Below are 19,314 nucleotides of genomic sequence, written 5' to 3' on the forward strand. Positions count from 1 at the left end.
TTCCCACAATGAACATTTATCACCTATCCACAAGATAGATGATAAATGTTTTATTGCTTGGGACCCCACCGATCACTAGAAGGAAGATCCCAAGCTCCTGTTCCGCCTCACTGCACGACCACAGTGTTTACTTTGAATAGAAACGTGGTCGCGCATGCGCGATTCCTCACCACTCAAAACAAGCGACTCAAGCCTGTGTGACTAAACATACTGTTTCCGTCACCCCATAAACATTAAATGGAGCGGCAGGCCGCATGCGCAACCATCGCTCCATTCAACTCCTCCACACTGAGATCGGGCCACGAGCAATCAGACATTTATCAGCCATCCTGTTTATAGGCGATAAATGTCCATTGTGGGGAAAAAAATCGTACATGCCCCTTCCATATCAGCTTCCGGTCCAGCTCTAGACAGAACACCAGGGTTGGTGACGTCACACACTCTAAACTAGGCAGTTGCAAATTGCCGGAAAGGAGACGAATACCGGCCAATCAGTGTCAGGGGGCGTGGTTTCTTCAGAAGCCTGTTACAAGCTCCTCCCTATTCAACGTCGGATGTTGACAGTCGTCTCTCTAGTAACCAGTACCGGAAGTTGACAATAGCGAAGTCTTCAGGACGGAGAGGAGCCCACAGCTGGAGGTGAGTGCGTTATTTATATACATATATATATGTATGTATAGTATCTCATGTGTATATATACAATCCTGCTGCTATATAGAAGTCCGCATGTTCCTATACTCTGGTAAAAGGTACAGGAGAATGCAATCTAGAATTTGGTGCAGTACTATGCTGGGAGTTGTAGTTCTTCCAGCAAAGCTTCTGACCCAACAGAGATGTGTTCTGTATAATTCTATATGTTATTGTCCATCTAGAATTCACTGCTGATCCATGGTGTTTACTAGAAGATTCCACAATTGTTCATATTCTTAAAATTGATGAATTGTATTGTAGTAACCATGGAAACCGACTGCCTCAGAGACCCCGTTGCCCTTGCTTCACATGGTTTTATAGAAAAGCTCTGCATCTTCATACTGGTCTCCATATTAGTGAAATGTATGACTGATCTATCTGTCTCATTCCAAAACATGTTAAAATTCCTATAATCCGGCATCTGGTAATCTGAAATTCTCATAATCCACCTCTTGCGTCCACAGAACTGCATATTTTACTTTGGGCTCTCAGAATTATATATACAGGGTGGGCCATTTATATGGATACACATAAATAAAATGGGAATGGTTGGTGATATTAACTTCCTGTTTGTGGCACATTAGTATATGGGAGGGGGGAAACTTTTCAAGCTGGGTGTTGACCATGGCGGCCATTTTGAAGTCGGCCATTTTGTATCCAACTTTAGTTTTTTCAATGGGAAGAGGGTCATGTGACACATCAAACTTATCGAGAATTTCACAAGAAAAACAATGGTGTGCTTGGTTTTAACATTACTTTATTCTTTCATGAGTTATTTACAAGTTTCTGACCACTTATAAAATGTGTTCAAAGTGCTGCCCATTGTGTTGGATTGTCAATGTAACCCTCTTCTCCCACTCTTCACACACTGATAGCAACACCGCAGAAGAAATGCTAGCACAGGCTTCCAGTATCCGTAGTTTCAGTTGCTGCACATCTCGTATCTTCACAGCATAGACAATTGCCTTCAGATGACCCCAAAGATAAAAGTCTAAGGGGGTCAGATCGGGAGGCATTAGTGATCTGTGAGCGACAAGATGAGCACTGCCTGGCTAGCGCCGCTTATCTCTGTTATACAAATATTATTTACAGACCTGTCAATGAGTAATTTCCAGTGACGTGTATTATGTCTTCTTTTAATAACTGTTCCAGATGTTGTCATAAGGCTTTTTTTCTCACCCCAGCAATGGTGCGCTTACACGTGAAGCATGGCGATGAGAGCCAGTTCCTGTTTGATACCAGTGTTAACGTTCCTGTAGAGGAGCTGACCAAGCAAATTGTCTCCATATATAATGGCCGACTTAAAATCAGTAGGATCTGTCCAGGTGAGAGGACCTATGTGCATATGGAGTATTTTATTCAGGGGCGTATGCATGATTTTCTCAAGGGGGAGGGGGGTGAAATAAATTATTATAGAGGTTGGGCCACCATACTGTTACTGAATGAAAGCCACTATACAACGACCAATATTACCATCATATAGTGGTAGATATAAATCCTACACAGGCGACCACATAAGTGATTACAGTACAGTGACATCCAGTGACTTACAGGTGACCTCTTCTCAGATTGGAGTCGTTCACTTTCCCATTTCTTACTCATCCGGCCCAAAACGCCATGACGACTTCTCCTGGGCACAAGAGTTTTCTGCCCAGACTTCTTTGGCTTCTCGCTTTTCCAGCACCCTCTACACAAACTTCCTATCCTGCAGCCCCCTTAACAGTACCATCCTGCTTCCACCAATACTCTGCTCCCGATGTCACCATAACTATAGTTACTCCCCAAACAGATGATAATAGTGCCCCCATTTGTGTACAGTAATAGTGCCCCCTTAGTGCGCTGTCCGCAGCACGACACGGGTGGGCACGATTACATCACATCATCGCCCTGGCCTGCGTCTTGTGTATGGCATGCTTCTCCGCCATAGTATTCAATTGTCCAGTTAAAAGTAATGCTGGCCCAGGGATCCCCAAACTCCTGGTGCTAGCGACTCTACTGCGAGCTGGAAGGGGGCCATTTTAATTGTGTGACCCCCTTCCTGCCTTGCATATGCCCTTGCTTTTAAAGGGAAACCATGGAGATCCCATTGTAATTATACATTAAAGGCTATGATAGATTCTTTTTTTAATAAACAGGTCAGTCCGTGTGATTGGTGTAACTTTATAATTAGTTTTTATTAAATACGTATTTTACTTTTTGAGATACAACTGCTTTGTATTCTCTATACAGAGCAGCTGTATCTTGCGCTAAATCCTGTACCCATCATGTCCCCGGGACTGACAGGTTTAGTGACATGGCTCAGACACATAGGATCCACCTGTAAACGATCACATCTATCACATCTCATTTCATAACTTAGATGTGATCGTTTACAGGTGGATCCCATGTGTCAGAGACACGCAGAACCTGCTGACACTGAACCCGTCAGATCCGCGGGACTGATGGATTCAGGTCATACGAACTATACAGCTGCTCTGTATAGAGAATAAAGAGCAGCTGTATCTCATAAAGTGAAACAAATTTTCAATAAAAATTATTTAAAAAGTTGCACCAGTTGCACCGATTTATTTAAAAAAATAAATAAAAATGCTCTCCAAAGGTTTACATAGCGTTTAAAAAGATTCTACAGTTTGTACAACCCCTGGTTCTGCATGTAAAAGTGAAGATCGCTATTGAAGGGGTTTTCCACCTGTAGGATAGGTAGTAAATGTTGGACCCGTGTAGATCAAGGGGTACACACCCCCACTGATTATGAGATCAGGGGTCGTGTGTTTCTACGAATAGGTGATCAATGATACAGATGGGGAAACCTCTTCAATCTGGATCCTCCGCTCTCGAGGACGGATGGCTTCTATTCAATACAAAGGACATCCATTTATTTCAGTAGGTGTCCCGTAAGGCTGGGTTTTCACATGACGGTTTTGGTACTTTTTTTTTATGCTGCAGTTTTGTTATGATTCCCGTAAAAACGCGAGACTTGGTCACGATTTCAGGGTAATTGCGGCAAAAACTGCACCAAAACCAAAGTATGAAAACCTAACATACTGCTTTGTTTTACTGCAGTGGAGCTGAACATCTGTTTCTCTGTCAATAACGGTGAATTGCGGGGTCTCTCACCACTCGCTATGGTCGCGACAGAGAGACTTGCCATAAAACTGAACAGCCGTTTTAAATACTACCTAGTGCTTCTGTGTCCTCCAGTCTAGATGTAGACAAACTAATATTACATGTGCAAGGATTCCTATCCTTATAAATGGAATATTGTGACCCCTCCGATATCCCCACCTCTAAAAAAAGAAAAAAAAGAAAATAATTACCTTTTTTGGAAAAAGAAGCGATGACGTCAGAATTCTAGAATAGCAAATATTTTTATTGTCCGATAGTACAGACACTAGCAACGTTTCGGCTTTAAGTGAGCCTAGCCGAAACGTTGCTAGTGTCTTTACTATCGGACAATAATACAATTTGCATAAACTCTGGTATGCTGACATCATCACTTCTTTCTGTGAATCCCTGGTGGGCTGGCGTGGCCCATAAAGATGGTCTGTTGCATTAATGTTACCCCATTTAAAGTGATGGTGGTGCTGTTCCCATCCCTATTTCTACTAATGCAGCTCTTGTCATTTATAGAGATGGAAGAATTAGCAGAACACGGCATTACACTGCCTCCCAACATGCAGGGGTTAACGGACGAGCAGATCGAGGACCTGAAGCTGAAGGATGAATGGGAAACAAAATGTGTGCCCAGCGGAGGAAGTGTCTATAATAAGGATGAGATTGGGAGGCGGAATGGACATGGTAATGATGGGACTGATAAGAACTGTTTACACTTGTATGTCGGGAGCTCCTCCTAGTGGTGGATGCAGGCAGCCAAAATATTATTTAAAGGGTAACTAAACATTCAACAAACTTCTGACATGTCGTTGTGACGCATCAGAAGTTTTGATTGGTGTGGGTCCGAGCACGGAGACCCCCACCAATCGCTAAAGCAAAGGGGCAGAAGTGCTTGTGTGAGCGCTGAGCCGCTTAGTTTCTGTTCGGCTTTTTCCAGAAAGCCGACGTAGTGGAGTACAAGCTCATAGACTTTCTATTGAGCCCGTACACCGCTACATTGATTTCCGGAAAAAGCAGAGCAGAAACGAAGCGGCTCAGCGCTCACAGCGTTGCTGTTGAATGTTTAGTTACCCTTTAAGGACTGTTTGAAGGGAAACTTTTTGTTAAAGGGGTTTTCCACCTTCTGACAACGGATGACCTAACCACAGGATGGGTCATTAGTACCTGGTCTGTGGGGGGTCCGACACCCGAACCCCGCACAGATCAGGTGGTCCGGTGCCTCCGTGCACCGGACGTACATGCCGGAAGCAGTTGGCAACGGAATAGCGGCCGAGCTGCAGCTCTGCTCCAATTCAAGTGAATAGGAGGGGACCTGCAGTTCTGCAGCACGGCCGCTATGCCATGTACGGAGCCAACTGGTTCCAGGCTCCGTACATAGCATTATGTGCCATAACATCCGGTGCCCACAGGCCACTGGAGCGGCTTAACGGTGCGGGGTCCGAGTGACAGACCTGCACCGATGATATATTGATGACTTATCCGGTGGATAGGTCATCAGTTGTCAGAAGGCGGAAAACCCATTTAACTAACCAAATGTATGGTGTTGGAAGTAGGGCACAGATGGAAGGGAGTATGACTGCAGGATCAGACTACACTGTTTTTGTTTGTTTGTCGTCTGTAGCCATGGAGACACAGGTCGGCAAGAGTCAAAAAAATCTGAGATTTTTATCTTATTGAGACTATTTTCAGAGTTGCTTTATATTTTCCATTTTAGATGCATTGGAACAATAGAAAAAGGTATGAACGTAGTCTTTAACCCTTTCAGGACCAGATTAATATTCATTTTTATGCTTTTGTTTTTTCCTCCCCGCATTCAAAAAGTCAGAACTCTTTTTTTTATTTTTCCGTTGACACAGCCATATGAGGGCCTCATTTTTACAGGGGAAAGTTGTACTTTCTAATGGTACTATTTAATATTATGCGTGATGTACTGGGAAGCTGGAAAAAAAATGAAGAACGGATGGAATATGAAAAATACAGCAGTTCCGTCATTTTCTTATGGGTTTATTTTATTTTTTTACAGTGTACAACGGTGAAAAATGACATATTACCTTTATTATGCGGGTCAGTTCGATCACGGTGATACCACATTTATATCGTTTTTGTTAAGTTGTAAAAACCGCCATATTGTGATCCCTGTAACTTTTTTATATTTCTGTGTACAGAGCTGTGTAAGGTGTCTTTTTGTACTTGGAATGATGTCGTTTTTATTAATACCATTTGGGGGAATGTCTGGCATTGCAATCACTTTTTATTAAATTTTTTGTGGAGGTTTAAGTGGCAAAAAAACTGCGGTTCGGCCGTTTTTACCTTTTTCCCCGCTACGACGTTCACCCTATTGGATAAATATTTTTAGAGTTCGGCCATTTTTGGATGCGGGGATACCTAATGTGTTTGTTTATTTTTATGTGATTTGGTGATCTATGTGATCTAGGTTATTTGAATTTTTATATATATATTTATTTATTTTTTTTATTTATTTTTTGAATTTTTTTTTTTTAAAGCTGCTTTTTTATTTTTACTTTTTTACACTTTTATTTAGCCCCCCTACGGGGCCTGAACCTGCGATCATTAGCTCGCTTATGCCATATCACAATATTGCAGTCTATGGCAAAATTAGTGCATTTCTGTGGAGACCTGCCACATGTATGTCTCAATAGCAATCTTCCTATAGCAGGCATGGGAGCGTTCAGAAGGCTCCCAGCTACCATAGGAGTACACCAGCTCCCGTGATCTAGCCGCGCAGGAGCCGGTGACTGGCCCCGAACCAAAAGGGGCAGGAAAAAACCCTCAGATGCCGGTGTCAAATGCTTGCGATCAGAAATTGTTGTGATCGCAAGCATTGCCTCTGGGTCACTGCTGTGTAACCTACTATGGCACCCACTCTGCATCTTTAAATACCCTTTCCTGACGTAAATAGGCATATTAGCGACGGGAAAGGGTTAAAGTAAACCTAAATAATAATCTGGTGTTCTCCATCCTTTTCCCTCATGCTAAACCAGAACTCACCCATAAGCAACCCGTCTCAGGCTTATGAAAAATACAGATAAGTACTTATATGTGTCTGAATTCTCACCATGTGATGCCACCATAGCTCAGAAGTAATTATTTTTCGTTTTGATTTTCTTGCCCAGCTCTGTGCAGTGCTGCTATTTTGATGTTGGCAGGTCTTTCTGTAGGTGGGATTGCCATGTACCGGACTACAGTTCCCATGATTCTTTTCACCTCTTACAGACATTGCCTCTATTTACTGCTGCATTCATGCCCTTCTATTACAAGGTGTAAGGTAGTGTTATAATAACTCATTGTCTGCTACTGAGACACAGCTCTGCTGTTCTGCTGCTAGACTCTGCACTACCTGCTGCCCAGCATGTGAAACACGTTCCCTCCAACACAGGGGGGATGAGAGCAGGAAGCAGTGGTCAGTCTTGTGATGTGTAATGTCCTGTACTACAGGGGGAGGGGAGATAATCACGTGTTCAGTGTACGAGACTCTAGAAGCCTGGTCATGTGACTGCATGTGAGGCTGACTTACAGAGGCATTTTAGCTACAGATAGCACATTATTAAATGACTAATCTTACTGCAGTTCAACCATCTGGACACAATTTTTAAAGAACGGAGAACCCCTTTAAATGATCCGTAAAGACCAAGACAAGTTATGACTTGTGGTACAAATTTCCATTGGTTGGAACGGATTTGTTTTAGTAACATGTACATAACACAAATTGTTAAGTCGTCTTTTTCAGGGTCGTCTTAAGTGTATGGCCATATTCATAAGTCGTCAGTTTTACTGACTTCTTCTTCCTGGTTTTTCCTCAAACGTCAATAGCTGGCCTATGTGGGGCCTTCACTGTTTTACTAGGAAATTGGTATAAATGTGACAGATGCAAATCAGTTATTAGTAGGGTAATCGGTTCTTAAAAGAGATCTACCAGAACAACACTAAAAAAAGGCCTTACTCCGGTACTGCAGAGGATTGACATTACAGGCCCGAAGCCTGAGGCTGCACCATTGAGAGAGTCTGATGACATGTCCCCTTCTGATTTCTGTCAGGAGCAGTGTTGTCATGGAGATTTTGTGTGGATTCACATCTCCAAATACAACAATATCCACTTCCTACCTGGCCTGAAATGGACATCAAATAACGTGGAAATATGGATGAATATAAGGTTACCATGACAACACTGCACCTGTCAGACATCAGAACAGGAAGTGTTGTCATCAGGATCTCTCTTGAGGCTTTGGGCCTGTAACCTCAAGTAATTAGTAAATCTCTGCATAGAAATAACATATTAACCCCTTCCCGACATATGACATACAGTTACGTCATAGCCGGGAAGGGGAAGTATGGAGCAGGCTCACGCAGTGAGCTCGCTCCATACGATGCCGGTGTTGCAGCCGACACTTCTGAGTAACTAGCGGCATCGCGCTTGAGCGCGATCCCGCTAGTTTATCTAGTTAAATGCCGCGGTCAATACCGACAGCAGCATTTGAATCGTGAGAAAGAGGGGGGCGACCCCCTCCGACAGCTCATCCCGCCCCCCGCAACGCAATCTGGGGGGGGGCGATGGTTGCTATGGCTGCCTGGGGGCCTAATGAAGACCCCCAGGTCCGCCATCTCTGTACACCCATTCAGTCATACATTAGTATTGCAGTATATCGTGCAAGTGATCTAACGATCGCTGGTTGAAGTCCACTAGGGGGACTAATAAAAAAAAGTAAAACTTAGTTAAATAAAGTAGTTTTTTTTGTGTAAAAAAAAAAATTTAAAAGTTAAAAAAAAAACCCTTTTCCAATTTAACCCCTAGAGCATAGTAAAAAAATTAATAAATATACATAATTGGTATCGCCGCGTCCGTAAAAGTCTGAACTATTACAATATATCATTATTTAACCCGCACAGTGAACGCTGTAAAAAAAAATAAAAAATTTGTAAACGGCGGAATCTCTATTTTTTGGTCACCTAATCTCCCACAAAAAATGAAATAAAAAGTGATCAAACCGTCGCATTTACACCAAAGTGGTATTATTAAAAACTACAGCTTATCCCGCAAAAAATAAGCCCTCATACCACTTAATCGACGGAAAAATAAAAAAGTTATAGCTCTCCGAATTTGGCTACGCAAAATAAATTTATATATATTAATGTGTTTATTTTTTCTACATATTTTTTAGCACCCAATGAGAATATGAGGAAGGTTTTGCAGAAAACAATGGAAGACGCCAAAGCTTTAATATCAAAGGTATTTTAAGATCTTATGTAATAATGATAAGCGTGTCCATTATATTCATTCCATACTAAATACTGAGCTGGATATCGTGACATAGATCTGGATGGTGGATAATGGTTTCCATGCCATGTCCCCAACCAAACAAAACCTGACAGTTTTCAGAGTAAAGCCGCTAACTCTTATTGCGCAGTGTAAAGGCTTTGATCTCCTGTATTCCCTGTTACATCGCGGTCTCCGCACTACAGCAGTTTGCAGCTGTTTATATAAACGACACATTTCTTTTCCCACCAGGAAATTTGTTGGTCGTACTTTAGTTAACTGAGGGGCTGAAACGGACAGCAAAGGGCTCATGTGCAAGAAGTGTGTCGGGGCCCCTGCACCTTCAATGGCAACAATGCTAGACAAAGATGCATATATACATGCACATACATGCTGCACAGAAGCCACATATACTGGAACATTCTGCACAGAAGCCACTCGCAAATATGACACATGCAGCACACACACCACTCACAAATAGGACACATGCAGCACACACACCATTCACAAATAGAACACATGCAGCACACGCACCACTCACAAATAGGACACATGCAGCACACGCACCACTCACAAATAGGACACATGCAGCACACACACCACTCACAAATAGGACACATGCAGCACGCACACCACTCACAAATAGGACACATGCAGCACACACACCATTCACAAATAGAACACATGCAGCACACGCACCACTCACAAATAGGACACATGCAGCACACGCACCACTCACAAATAGGACACATGCAGCACACACACCACTCACAAATAGAACACATGCAGCACACGCACCACTCACAAATAGGACACATGCAGCACACGCACCACTCACAAATAGGACACATGCAGCACACGCACCACTTACAAATAGAACACATGCAGCACGCGCACCACTCACAAATAGAACACATGCAGCACACGCACCACTCACAAATAGGACACATGCAGCACACGCACCACTCACAAATAGAACACATGCAGCACACGCACCACTCACAAATAGGACACATGCAGCACACGCACCACTCACAAATAGAACACATGCAGCACGCGCACCACTCACAAATAGGATACATGCAACACACACACCACTCACAAATAGGACACATGCAGCACACGCACCACTCACAAATAGGACACATGCAGCACACACACACTATTCACAAGTAGGACACATGCAGCACACACACCATTCACAAATAGGACACATGCAGCACACGCACCACTCACAAATAGGACACATGCAGCACACGCACCACTCACAAATAGGACACATGCAGCACACGCACCACTCACAAATAGGACACATGCAGCACCACTCACAAATAGGACACATGTAGCACACACACCACTCACAAATAGGGCACATGCAGCACACGCACCACTCACAAATAGGACACATGCAGCACATGCACCACTCACAAATAGAACACATGCAGCACACGCACCACTCACAAATAGGACACATGCAGCACACGCACCACTCACAAATAGGACACATGCAGCACAAACACCACTCACAAATAGGACACATGCAGCGCACACACCACTCACAAATAGGACACATGCAGCACACGCACCACTCACAAATAGGACACATGCAGCACACACACACTACTCACGAGTAGGACACATGCAGCACACACACCATTCACAAATAGGACACATGCAGCACACGCACCACTCACAAATAGGACACATGCAGCACACGCACCACTCACAAATAGGACACATGCAGCACAAACACCACTCACAAATAGGACACATCCAGCACATGCACCACTCACAAATAGGACACATGCAGCACACGCACCACTCACAAATAGGACACATGCAGCACACGCACCACTCACAAATAGGACACATGTAGCACAAACACCACTCACAAATAGGACACATGCAGCACAAACACCACTCACAAATAGGACACATGCAGCACACGCACCACTCACAAATAGGACACATGCAGCACACGCACCACTCACAAATAGGACACATGCAGCACCACTCACAAATAGGACACATGTAGCACACACACCACTCACAAATAGGGCACATGCAGCACACGCACCACTCACAAATAGGACACATGTAGCACACGCAACACTCACAAATGGGACACATGCAGCACACGCACCACTAACAAATAGGACACATGCAGCACACGCACCACTCACAAATAGGACACATGTAGCACACGCAACACTCACAAATGGGAAACATGCAGCACACGCACCACTAACAAATAGGACACATGTCGCATACAGTCCGCTCACATAGAACATGTCGCACACGCCACTCATACATAGGACACATGTCCCACATGCACCACTCACATATAGAAGAAATGCCGCATACACATAATTTACACATCGGGCACATGCCGCACACATCGTGTACATCATCCCATTTACAATAATAATGACTACATACATAATAAGTATTACAATAAAAAAAGAGCGTTACTCGCCTGTTAAATCCCACGCCGCGGGTCTTCGAACATGTTAGCCGTGAGGACATGCCATACCGGCACATGATCAGTGCAGCTAATCACAGGCAGCAGTGGACACATGCCATACCGGCACATGATCAGTGCAGCTAATCACAGGCAGCAGTGGACACATGCCATACTAACCGGCATCAATGCTGCATTGGTCTTGTAGAGTCGAGATGACAAAAATCTAACTGCGCACTTCTCGCTCTCTCCTTTCCTGTCTAGAAACAAGCAGAAGCTCATGTGTGTGTCACAATGGACATGGTAAAGGATTCCTTGGATCAGCTCAGGGGTGCTGTTATGATAGTATATCCAATGGGATTACCTCCACATGACCCCGTCCGGATGGAGTTTGAAAATAACGAAGACCTCTCAGGAACCCAGGTATATAGCGTTTTATCATGTTCTTTTCTGGAATTATGTATAAAGCTTTCATGAAAGATTTTGTGCATCCTCAGAGCTCCCGGAGCATATCTTTTACCTGAGAAATTGGTCACTTACACAGAAGGTGCATTGTTTTTCCTTTCTGTGCTAAAAATCTAGTAAGATTTTGACCTTGGCAATAAAAGGGTTCAAGAAACTTTGCTTTTGAATGAAAGACTACAGGCTGTCATAAAATGGCATAATGACAGGCTCTCATAGGTACTGCTGTCACCCCCGCCCTGAATCCCAAATATAATGAACAACTGTATTATTGTTCTTGATTTCAGGCTGGACAAATGGTCATTGAGGAACCCAATGCCCAGTTGTGGTGGGCAGGGAAGGAGCTGCAGAGAAGACAGAAACTTGTAGACTATGTTGGTAAAAATGAGAAGACAAAAATTATTGTGAAGATACAAAAGGTAATAAAGTGCAGAAACACCTTCCTTAATCCAGAACGAGACTTAAAGGGGTTATCCAGCCCCTAAAAATTGATAGCCTATCCGCAGGATAGGCCATCAATAGCCGAACAGTCGGGGTCCGACTCCCGGGATCCACGCCGATCAGTTGTTTTGAAGGGACCGTAGCACTCTTATGAGCGCTGCCTCCCCTTCTTTTCTTCTTGCTCACTGAATCGTCGACACAGAGGTAGCGGTGACTCACAGGTGTCACAGCCTTTTCTCCTATTCACTTCAATGGGAGACGAGACTGCAATACCTGTGAGTCACCGCTAAATGTGTGTCATTCTTGCTTAGGGCTAGAGTCCAGTAGGCCATCCTACCCAGTGGTTGACCGATATTTCTGTATGCACACTAATGCAGGGAAGGTTGTCAATCAATGGTTGAGACCGCCCACTGGACACTTTAGCCCACAGTGAGCAGAGGTTTAAATGAATAAATTACAGGTAATCCCAAATCTTTTACTACAAATAAATATATCAACCTGCTCAGCTACTTCTGCTCTATGACATTATTCCAGATTGAACATGCTGTTCAATGTGACAGGTTCCCTTTAAAGAGCATTCCTTCTGGAATAAAAAAATGTATAATCTCCAAAAAATATAACTTCTTCAGCCGTCTTCTTCTGTCAATTTGGAAAAAATTCTATTCTGATCAGTCATTGCTTAAAGGGGTTGTCCAGGATCTGAAAAACATGGCTGCCTTCTTAGAAAAATAGCGCCACACCTGTCCATGGGTTGTGTTTGGTGCTCAGAATTATCTAAGTGAATGGAGCTGAGCTGCAATACAATAAATAACCTGTGGACTGGCGTGGTGCTGTGTTTAGAAGAGCGCATCCATGTTTTCTAATCCTGGACATCCCCTTTAAGTTTCTGGAAAGCTGTATATAATGCGCCACATGTTTTCGCTCCCACTTAGGCCTTATTTACACGAACGCTTGTCAAATCAGCCAGGACAAACTGCAACGTTTTCACGACTGGTTTGCTTCCATGTGGGACCCGTTTTCCCAGAGACTTGAGTCTAATAAGGGATCTGTGAAAACGGGCAATAATAGGACTTGTCCTATTTTTTTCACGGGCCATGTACACGGTCCCTTAAAAAAACGGCCGTGTGAATAGCTACATAGAAGTACATTGATTTTTATGCAGCCGTGTGACGGCCGATTAAAAAACCGTTTTCACCGTTCGTGTGAATATGGCTTTAGCTTTCCTAAAATTCTAAATGGCACATCTTACTAGTTTTGCATACGGAACTTCAAGGAATTGTGTTCTTTTACATTATTATATTTAAACTTAAGGATAATAAAATATCAAAAAGGTGTTGCATTTACACGACACATTCAGATTTCTTTCCACCTGAGAGAAGCGGTGCCCTCCATAGATCTTAAAGGGATTCTCTGCTTTGGACTACCTCTTTTTGTTAGAAAGGTTGGTGGATTATAAATTGAACATAGTGATCAGCTATAATCTGTGGGGGAAACGGCAGCAAGTGTTCAACTATCCTGCAGCGCCTCTACAGCCAAAATAACGAATTACACAGTTCTAATTGAAATCAATGGACTGTCCATATTAATATAAGGATGTGCAGGATTCTCCATGTCTTTGTAGCTGATTGGGGATCCTCTATAAACGATATAGTCCCTAATTGGTTAAAATTAAATAAAAAGATTTTCACATACCCTTTCAAGTTGTTTAAAACACGCATTCAGGCATGCTGCGACCATGAAGGGATCTTTTGGGTGCACATACAGGGTTTGTTCACACAGGTCGGATACGCTGTGAAAAAGTACGAAGTGTATCCGACCCACTACCTGCATGGAATTCCGCCTGAAAGATTGTACCAAATTGGGATGTAGATTTCTGAAAAAATTCACTGCTTACCTCACTGGCGTTGCAAGGGTTCAACTACGCTATTGATTCCGTCAAAACGACGGAACCCTTGCATAACGGAGACAAACGGAAACCATTGGCACCGGATCCGTCACCATTGAAATGAACCTCTGGTTTCCATTTGTGTCTGTCAGGGCTCCGTTCCGACGGAAAGCACAGACGGAACATCGGAACGGAGCCCTAGCGCAGATGTGAACGACGCCTAATGTTGTGTCCGTATATAGACTGACCTTATTGTTCTGTTACCAATTTCTAAAACCAACTAGAGAGGGCAAGGAGCCCCGGCCCGGGAGCCTGTAATATCTGAGGAGGAACAGAAGAAGATGATGATGTATTACCACAGACGCCAGCAAGATCTTAAGGTAACGCGTCTGCCCCCACTCACATAAATGTCCTTCATCTTCCGTCCATCCCTGCTTGTTGTACTGTGGTGTCCTCTCCCCTTTCCACCGCAGACATTTTTAGGTTTTTAATTTTCGTTTTTATCTCCTCGCCTTTCAAAAGCCAAAACCTTTTTGTTTTTCAGTCAACTTAGCCGTATGAGGGCTTGTTTTTTGCGGAAGGAGTTGGTTTTTCACGGCACCATTTATTGTACCATATAATCTAGTGGGAAACTGGGGGGGGGAATTATTTGTGGGGAGGAATGGGAAAAAACTCTGATCATTGTTTTTTGGGTTTTGTTTTTATGATGAAATGGCCAAAAAAACAGCAATTCTGGTGATTTTAATTGTATTTTTTTTTTACCTGGTGGGTTAAATAATGTTGTATTGTCATAGTTTGGGCTTTTATGGATGTAGCGATACCAATTATGTTTAATTTGATTTATTTTTTACATTGCTTTTGGGAAAAAATGGGAAAAGGTGTAGTTTTTGTTGTTGTTTTTTTTACTTTAAATGCTTTTTGTGTGTGTAATATATATACATATATATAATGTGTAAACGTTCGTTCCGGGATTGGAGTTATCTTCGATCCGGCCGTTGCTGTGATGTGTCAGCTGTAACATACAGCTAACACCCACTGAGTATGGAGCCCACGCCATATAATTATAAGTCCGCTGTAGTCCCACAGTGACTGCTCCCCCCTCATAAGTGACTGCAGGCTGTCTTGTAACTGCATGTATACGCGGCGGCCATCAATTGATGGTGAAGGACTTCAGGGGGAGTGTGCACCGCTCATGGAAATTCCGCCATGAATTGTACAATTTGTGTGGAATGTGCAAAATAAAATATTTTACTTGCCAAACCTAAAAATTAAATTTTGGGTGGACTATTTGGTAAATACTCTGTGCTGCTGTGACCATTTTTCATTTATTTACGATTTCTTCATCCTGCTTTTTCACAACATAGCACTGCCTCTGTCACATGCAGATATGGCCTCACTTACATAATCACGTGTGTACCGGTCTCTGCATCTCGTAAAATTAGCAGACAACCCTCCTAAAATACTCTGTGCTGCTGTATCATTCTCGTGATCCGATTAACTGCAAGGTGTTCTTAATTTGTCCACTTTAAAACTACGCTTATTGAGACCAGCAGAAGCTGACTATTGAATCCAATAGAAGTCAAACCTCTCTAGAGCAGCGAGCGTTCAGAAAGTGGATGGTGTTATTTTTATTTCTATTTTTGTATTTCACACCAGACACAAATCTTGCATTTGCTGTGAAGAGATTGTAATCTCAGACGACAATTTATTCTTTGCAGAAACTTGAAGAGGATGAGGATATCTCGTACTTAAACGCAGACTGGGCTGACAGCAGCTCCTTAAAAAGGCAATTTCAAGGTGTAAAAGACATTAAATGGAGACCAAGATGAAGATGTGGAATCCTCTCCCAGTGGTTGTACGTCATTATCTTTACACGTTCTGTTTGTCTGGCCAGTCCTTATATGATAAGAATAAATTATATTTCATTTCCCTATATTAGTTTTGTCTTTATTATATCCAGTGATTCCCATTTATTGTGCATTGACTAATTTTATTTCTGGCCACTAGGTGTCGCTCTATCTGTTCCCTATGTCTCCTGGGTTATTATAGAGACGTCACGGTATCCATGCTGCGACAGAACTTCAGCTATTTTGTACTGTGTTAGTGTTCGGCTTGTAACTATGTGAAGACTTTGTACGATTCCAGCAAGTGTTATACACCAAGAGGAGAAACCACCTATAATGCCCCATTACGGGCCGGAAATTAATGTCCGAATATATCTTCCTCCAAAATCACTGATGATTGATGTCTGGGTATCCACAAGGACAAAGCCCCAAATTATTTTTTAACCTGGAACTGTAAATTCTCCAGCTAAAACTGAAAATGTAATTTTGGTTGGCATTCACAAAGGAGCTGTCTCTTTAGACAACCCCTTTCCATTTGCCCTACAAGGGCATGTGTATGTAATAAAAGGGGTGCCCCACTTGACTCACCTCCAGTCGCCAGAAAGGAGAGCTGCTGCAAAGAGGAGTTCTTAATGCATTCGTTTTAATGTGTGTGCCCTAAAGGAATTCTTCAGATCTTTAAAATTGATGGCTTAGCCTTAGGATAGGCCATCAATATTAGATCAATGGCGGGTCTGACTCTTGGCACTCCCACTGTAAACTGTAATACCAGGTGTAGCCGCTTCTAAAAGTATGGAGCTGTTCCTGGTAAATGATGAGGGGGACGGGACGCTAGCTAGAGCAGCGTGGCCCTACAAACAGCTGATGGAAGGTGATGTTGAGAGTCTGACCCCCCCCCCCCAATCTAATATTGATGGCCATATACTAAGGATAGGCCATCACTTTTAAAGAACGGGATAACCCCTTCTATATCTGGCCGCTTGCCCAGGTGATAACAGCTGGTTAAGAGGTATGGAGTGATGTTTTTTTCCAGTAGCAGGATCCCTGCGATCATCTCGTAGGGGTTAATGGATACAGGTTGTACAAACTGGACTTCCCTTTTAATAAAGGAATAATTGTGGAAAAAGTTAGATGAGTAGAATAAAATCACAAGGTGAAGGAGAGCTAACTTGGGATCTTTATGGAGAATTATACCAAACAAACTCTGAGCAAGGCCAAAGACTCTGCTCCAGAATCTAGTAAGCTTAGGACAGGACCACCATATGTGGAGCATGTCACCGGGTGAGGGGCAACCACGGAAGCAGGAGGCAGAATAAGTAGGAAATGCGCATGCAATTCGGCTAGGGACCAAGTACCACCGCATCATGACTTTATAGACAGACTCAAAAATAATCGTGTTAATGGAGCAGTGTGAAACTGTACTCCAAATATTACGCCACTCTGCTGGTTCAATCGTTTTCCCCAAGTCCCGATGCCATCGGTCAACTTATGTATGAGAAGTAGGGGTTGGATTACTGAGGAGCCATTATATAGTATGGATATTACACCTCTAGAGGTTGGGCAGGTCTCACAGATTCTCTCGAACTGAGAATAAGAATCAGTTGCAGCTTTGTTGCTGAGAAGAGAATTAATCCAGTTCTTGAGCTGCAGATACCTGAACAACTCACCACTGGGGACCTGCCTAGAGGTCTGAAGATCACAGAACGAGAGAATCCGAGAGTGAGTGGGTGAGAGAAGGTGGTGAACCCTGAGTATACCATGAGACCACCACCATTTAAAGGCCTGATAATTGTCTGCGCCCAGAGAGAACAGGGGGTTATGCCATAGGGAGATGAGGGGAGATTAACCTGCTAGAATATTTGATAGAGTCCCAGACCGATAAAATGTGCGTGAGGGAGGGGGTAAGAATGGTAGAGCGGAAAGAGGGGGGCATCCATGGCAAAGATTGGATGGGGGTGGGCGACACCTCCGGAATATCCAGGTACACCCATAGAGGCATGTTCACAGAGACGTGTAATCTAGTTAAGGATTCTATCATAGCTGCTTGGTAATATTTGGAACACCAAATCACCCGTCAGGTTTCAACGATCATAAGGTAGACCTGGATATCCTAGGACGCGCACCACGCCAAATAAATGAAGACATACGATTCTGAAGGAGACGTAATATGTGTGGCGGGACTTTAATTGGCAGGGTTTGGAACAGATATAGAAGCCTGGGAAGGATAGTCATTTTAACTGCATATATACGCCCAAACCAAGAAAGATAGGTAGATTGCCATGATACCAGAGAAGAGGTGAGAGTACGAATAAGGGAAGGATAATTGGCAGAATATAGCTGGTCGTAAGGGGGGGGTTAAGCGGATGCCTAGGTATTCCAGTGAGTGTTTGGCCCATTGAAAGGGAAAGTGACTACAAAGAGAATGCAGGACTTAAGGGGAAAGGTTAACGTTTAATGCTACAGATTTTGAGGGGTTTATAGCGAGGCCAGAGATTGAGGCAAAATCGGACAGAGTGTGTAATAAATTGGGAAGGGAAACAGTGGGTTGGGAGAGTATCATTAGCATGTCATCGGCAAAAAGGGACAATTTATGGTGCATGCCCGCTAGTTCCAATCCTCTAATGTTTGGATTTTGGCGAATCATCATAGCCAGGGGCTCAAGAGCCAGGATGAATAGAATGGGATGGGAGAGAGAGGGCATCCCTGTCTTGTGCCTCGTTCGATATTAAAGGGATCAGAATGATAACCAGCATAGCAAACTTTGGCTGTAGGGGTAGAATAGAGGGCGTGCACCCAGGACAGAAAGTGGCGCTGCAAACCCCACTTCCCCAAGGTGAAATCCATGTAGGACCAGGATACCGTATCAAAGGCTTTTTGTATATCGAGTGAAAGAAGCATCGAAGCCACATTTCTTTTACGAGCCATATGGATCAGAGATATAATCCTCTTGGTGCAATCACTGGTCTGTCTGCCCGTGACAAAGCCAGCTTGGTCCCCATGGATAAACGCGTCAAGAAAGCGATTAATCCGAGTCGCCAATATTTTGGCCAGGAGTTTAATATATGTATTTAATAGGGATATTGGCCTGTAGTTGGCAATTTGGAGGGAATCCTTTTGGGGTTTGGGGATCATTGCGATATGGGCA

At 43.4% G+C, this 19,314-nt stretch overlaps 1 protein-coding gene across 1 annotated transcript; it reads left to right on the plus strand.

The window, feature by feature from the left end:
* The first annotated feature begins 482 nt into the window (after positions 1-482).
* On the plus strand, positions 483-16,258 carry CFAP298 (cilia and flagella associated protein 298). Its single transcript, XM_075854535.1, has 8 exons — positions 483-639; positions 1,875-2,015; positions 4,321-4,488; positions 8,982-9,049; positions 11,802-11,960; positions 12,287-12,418; positions 14,610-14,705; positions 16,044-16,258. The coding sequence occupies exons 2-8, from the start codon at positions 1,877-1,879 to the stop codon at positions 16,152-16,154; spliced, it is 873 nt and encodes a 290-aa protein (XP_075710650.1). The 5' UTR covers positions 483-639; positions 1,875-1,876; the 3' UTR covers positions 16,155-16,258.
* Positions 16,259-19,314: the final 3,056 nt, after the last annotated feature.

This window comes from Rhinoderma darwinii, chromosome 2, assembly GCF_050947455.1.
Source record: "Rhinoderma darwinii isolate aRhiDar2 chromosome 2, aRhiDar2.hap1, whole genome shotgun sequence".
Classification (NCBI taxonomy): Eukaryota; Metazoa; Chordata; class Amphibia; order Anura; family Rhinodermatidae; genus Rhinoderma; species Rhinoderma darwinii.

Coding starts and splice junctions, on each gene's coding strand:
- CFAP298 (XM_075854535.1), top strand. CDS start 1,877: ATGGTGCGCTTACACGTGAAGCATGGCGATGAGAGCCAGTTCCTGTTT. Junction 4,489..8,981: donor TGGGAGGCGGAATGGACATG/GTAATGATGGGA, acceptor CATATTTTTTAG/CACCCAATGAGAATATGAGG. Junction 14,706..16,043: donor GACGCCAGCAAGATCTTAAG/GTAACGCGTCTG, acceptor TATTCTTTGCAG/AAACTTGAAGAGGATGAGGA.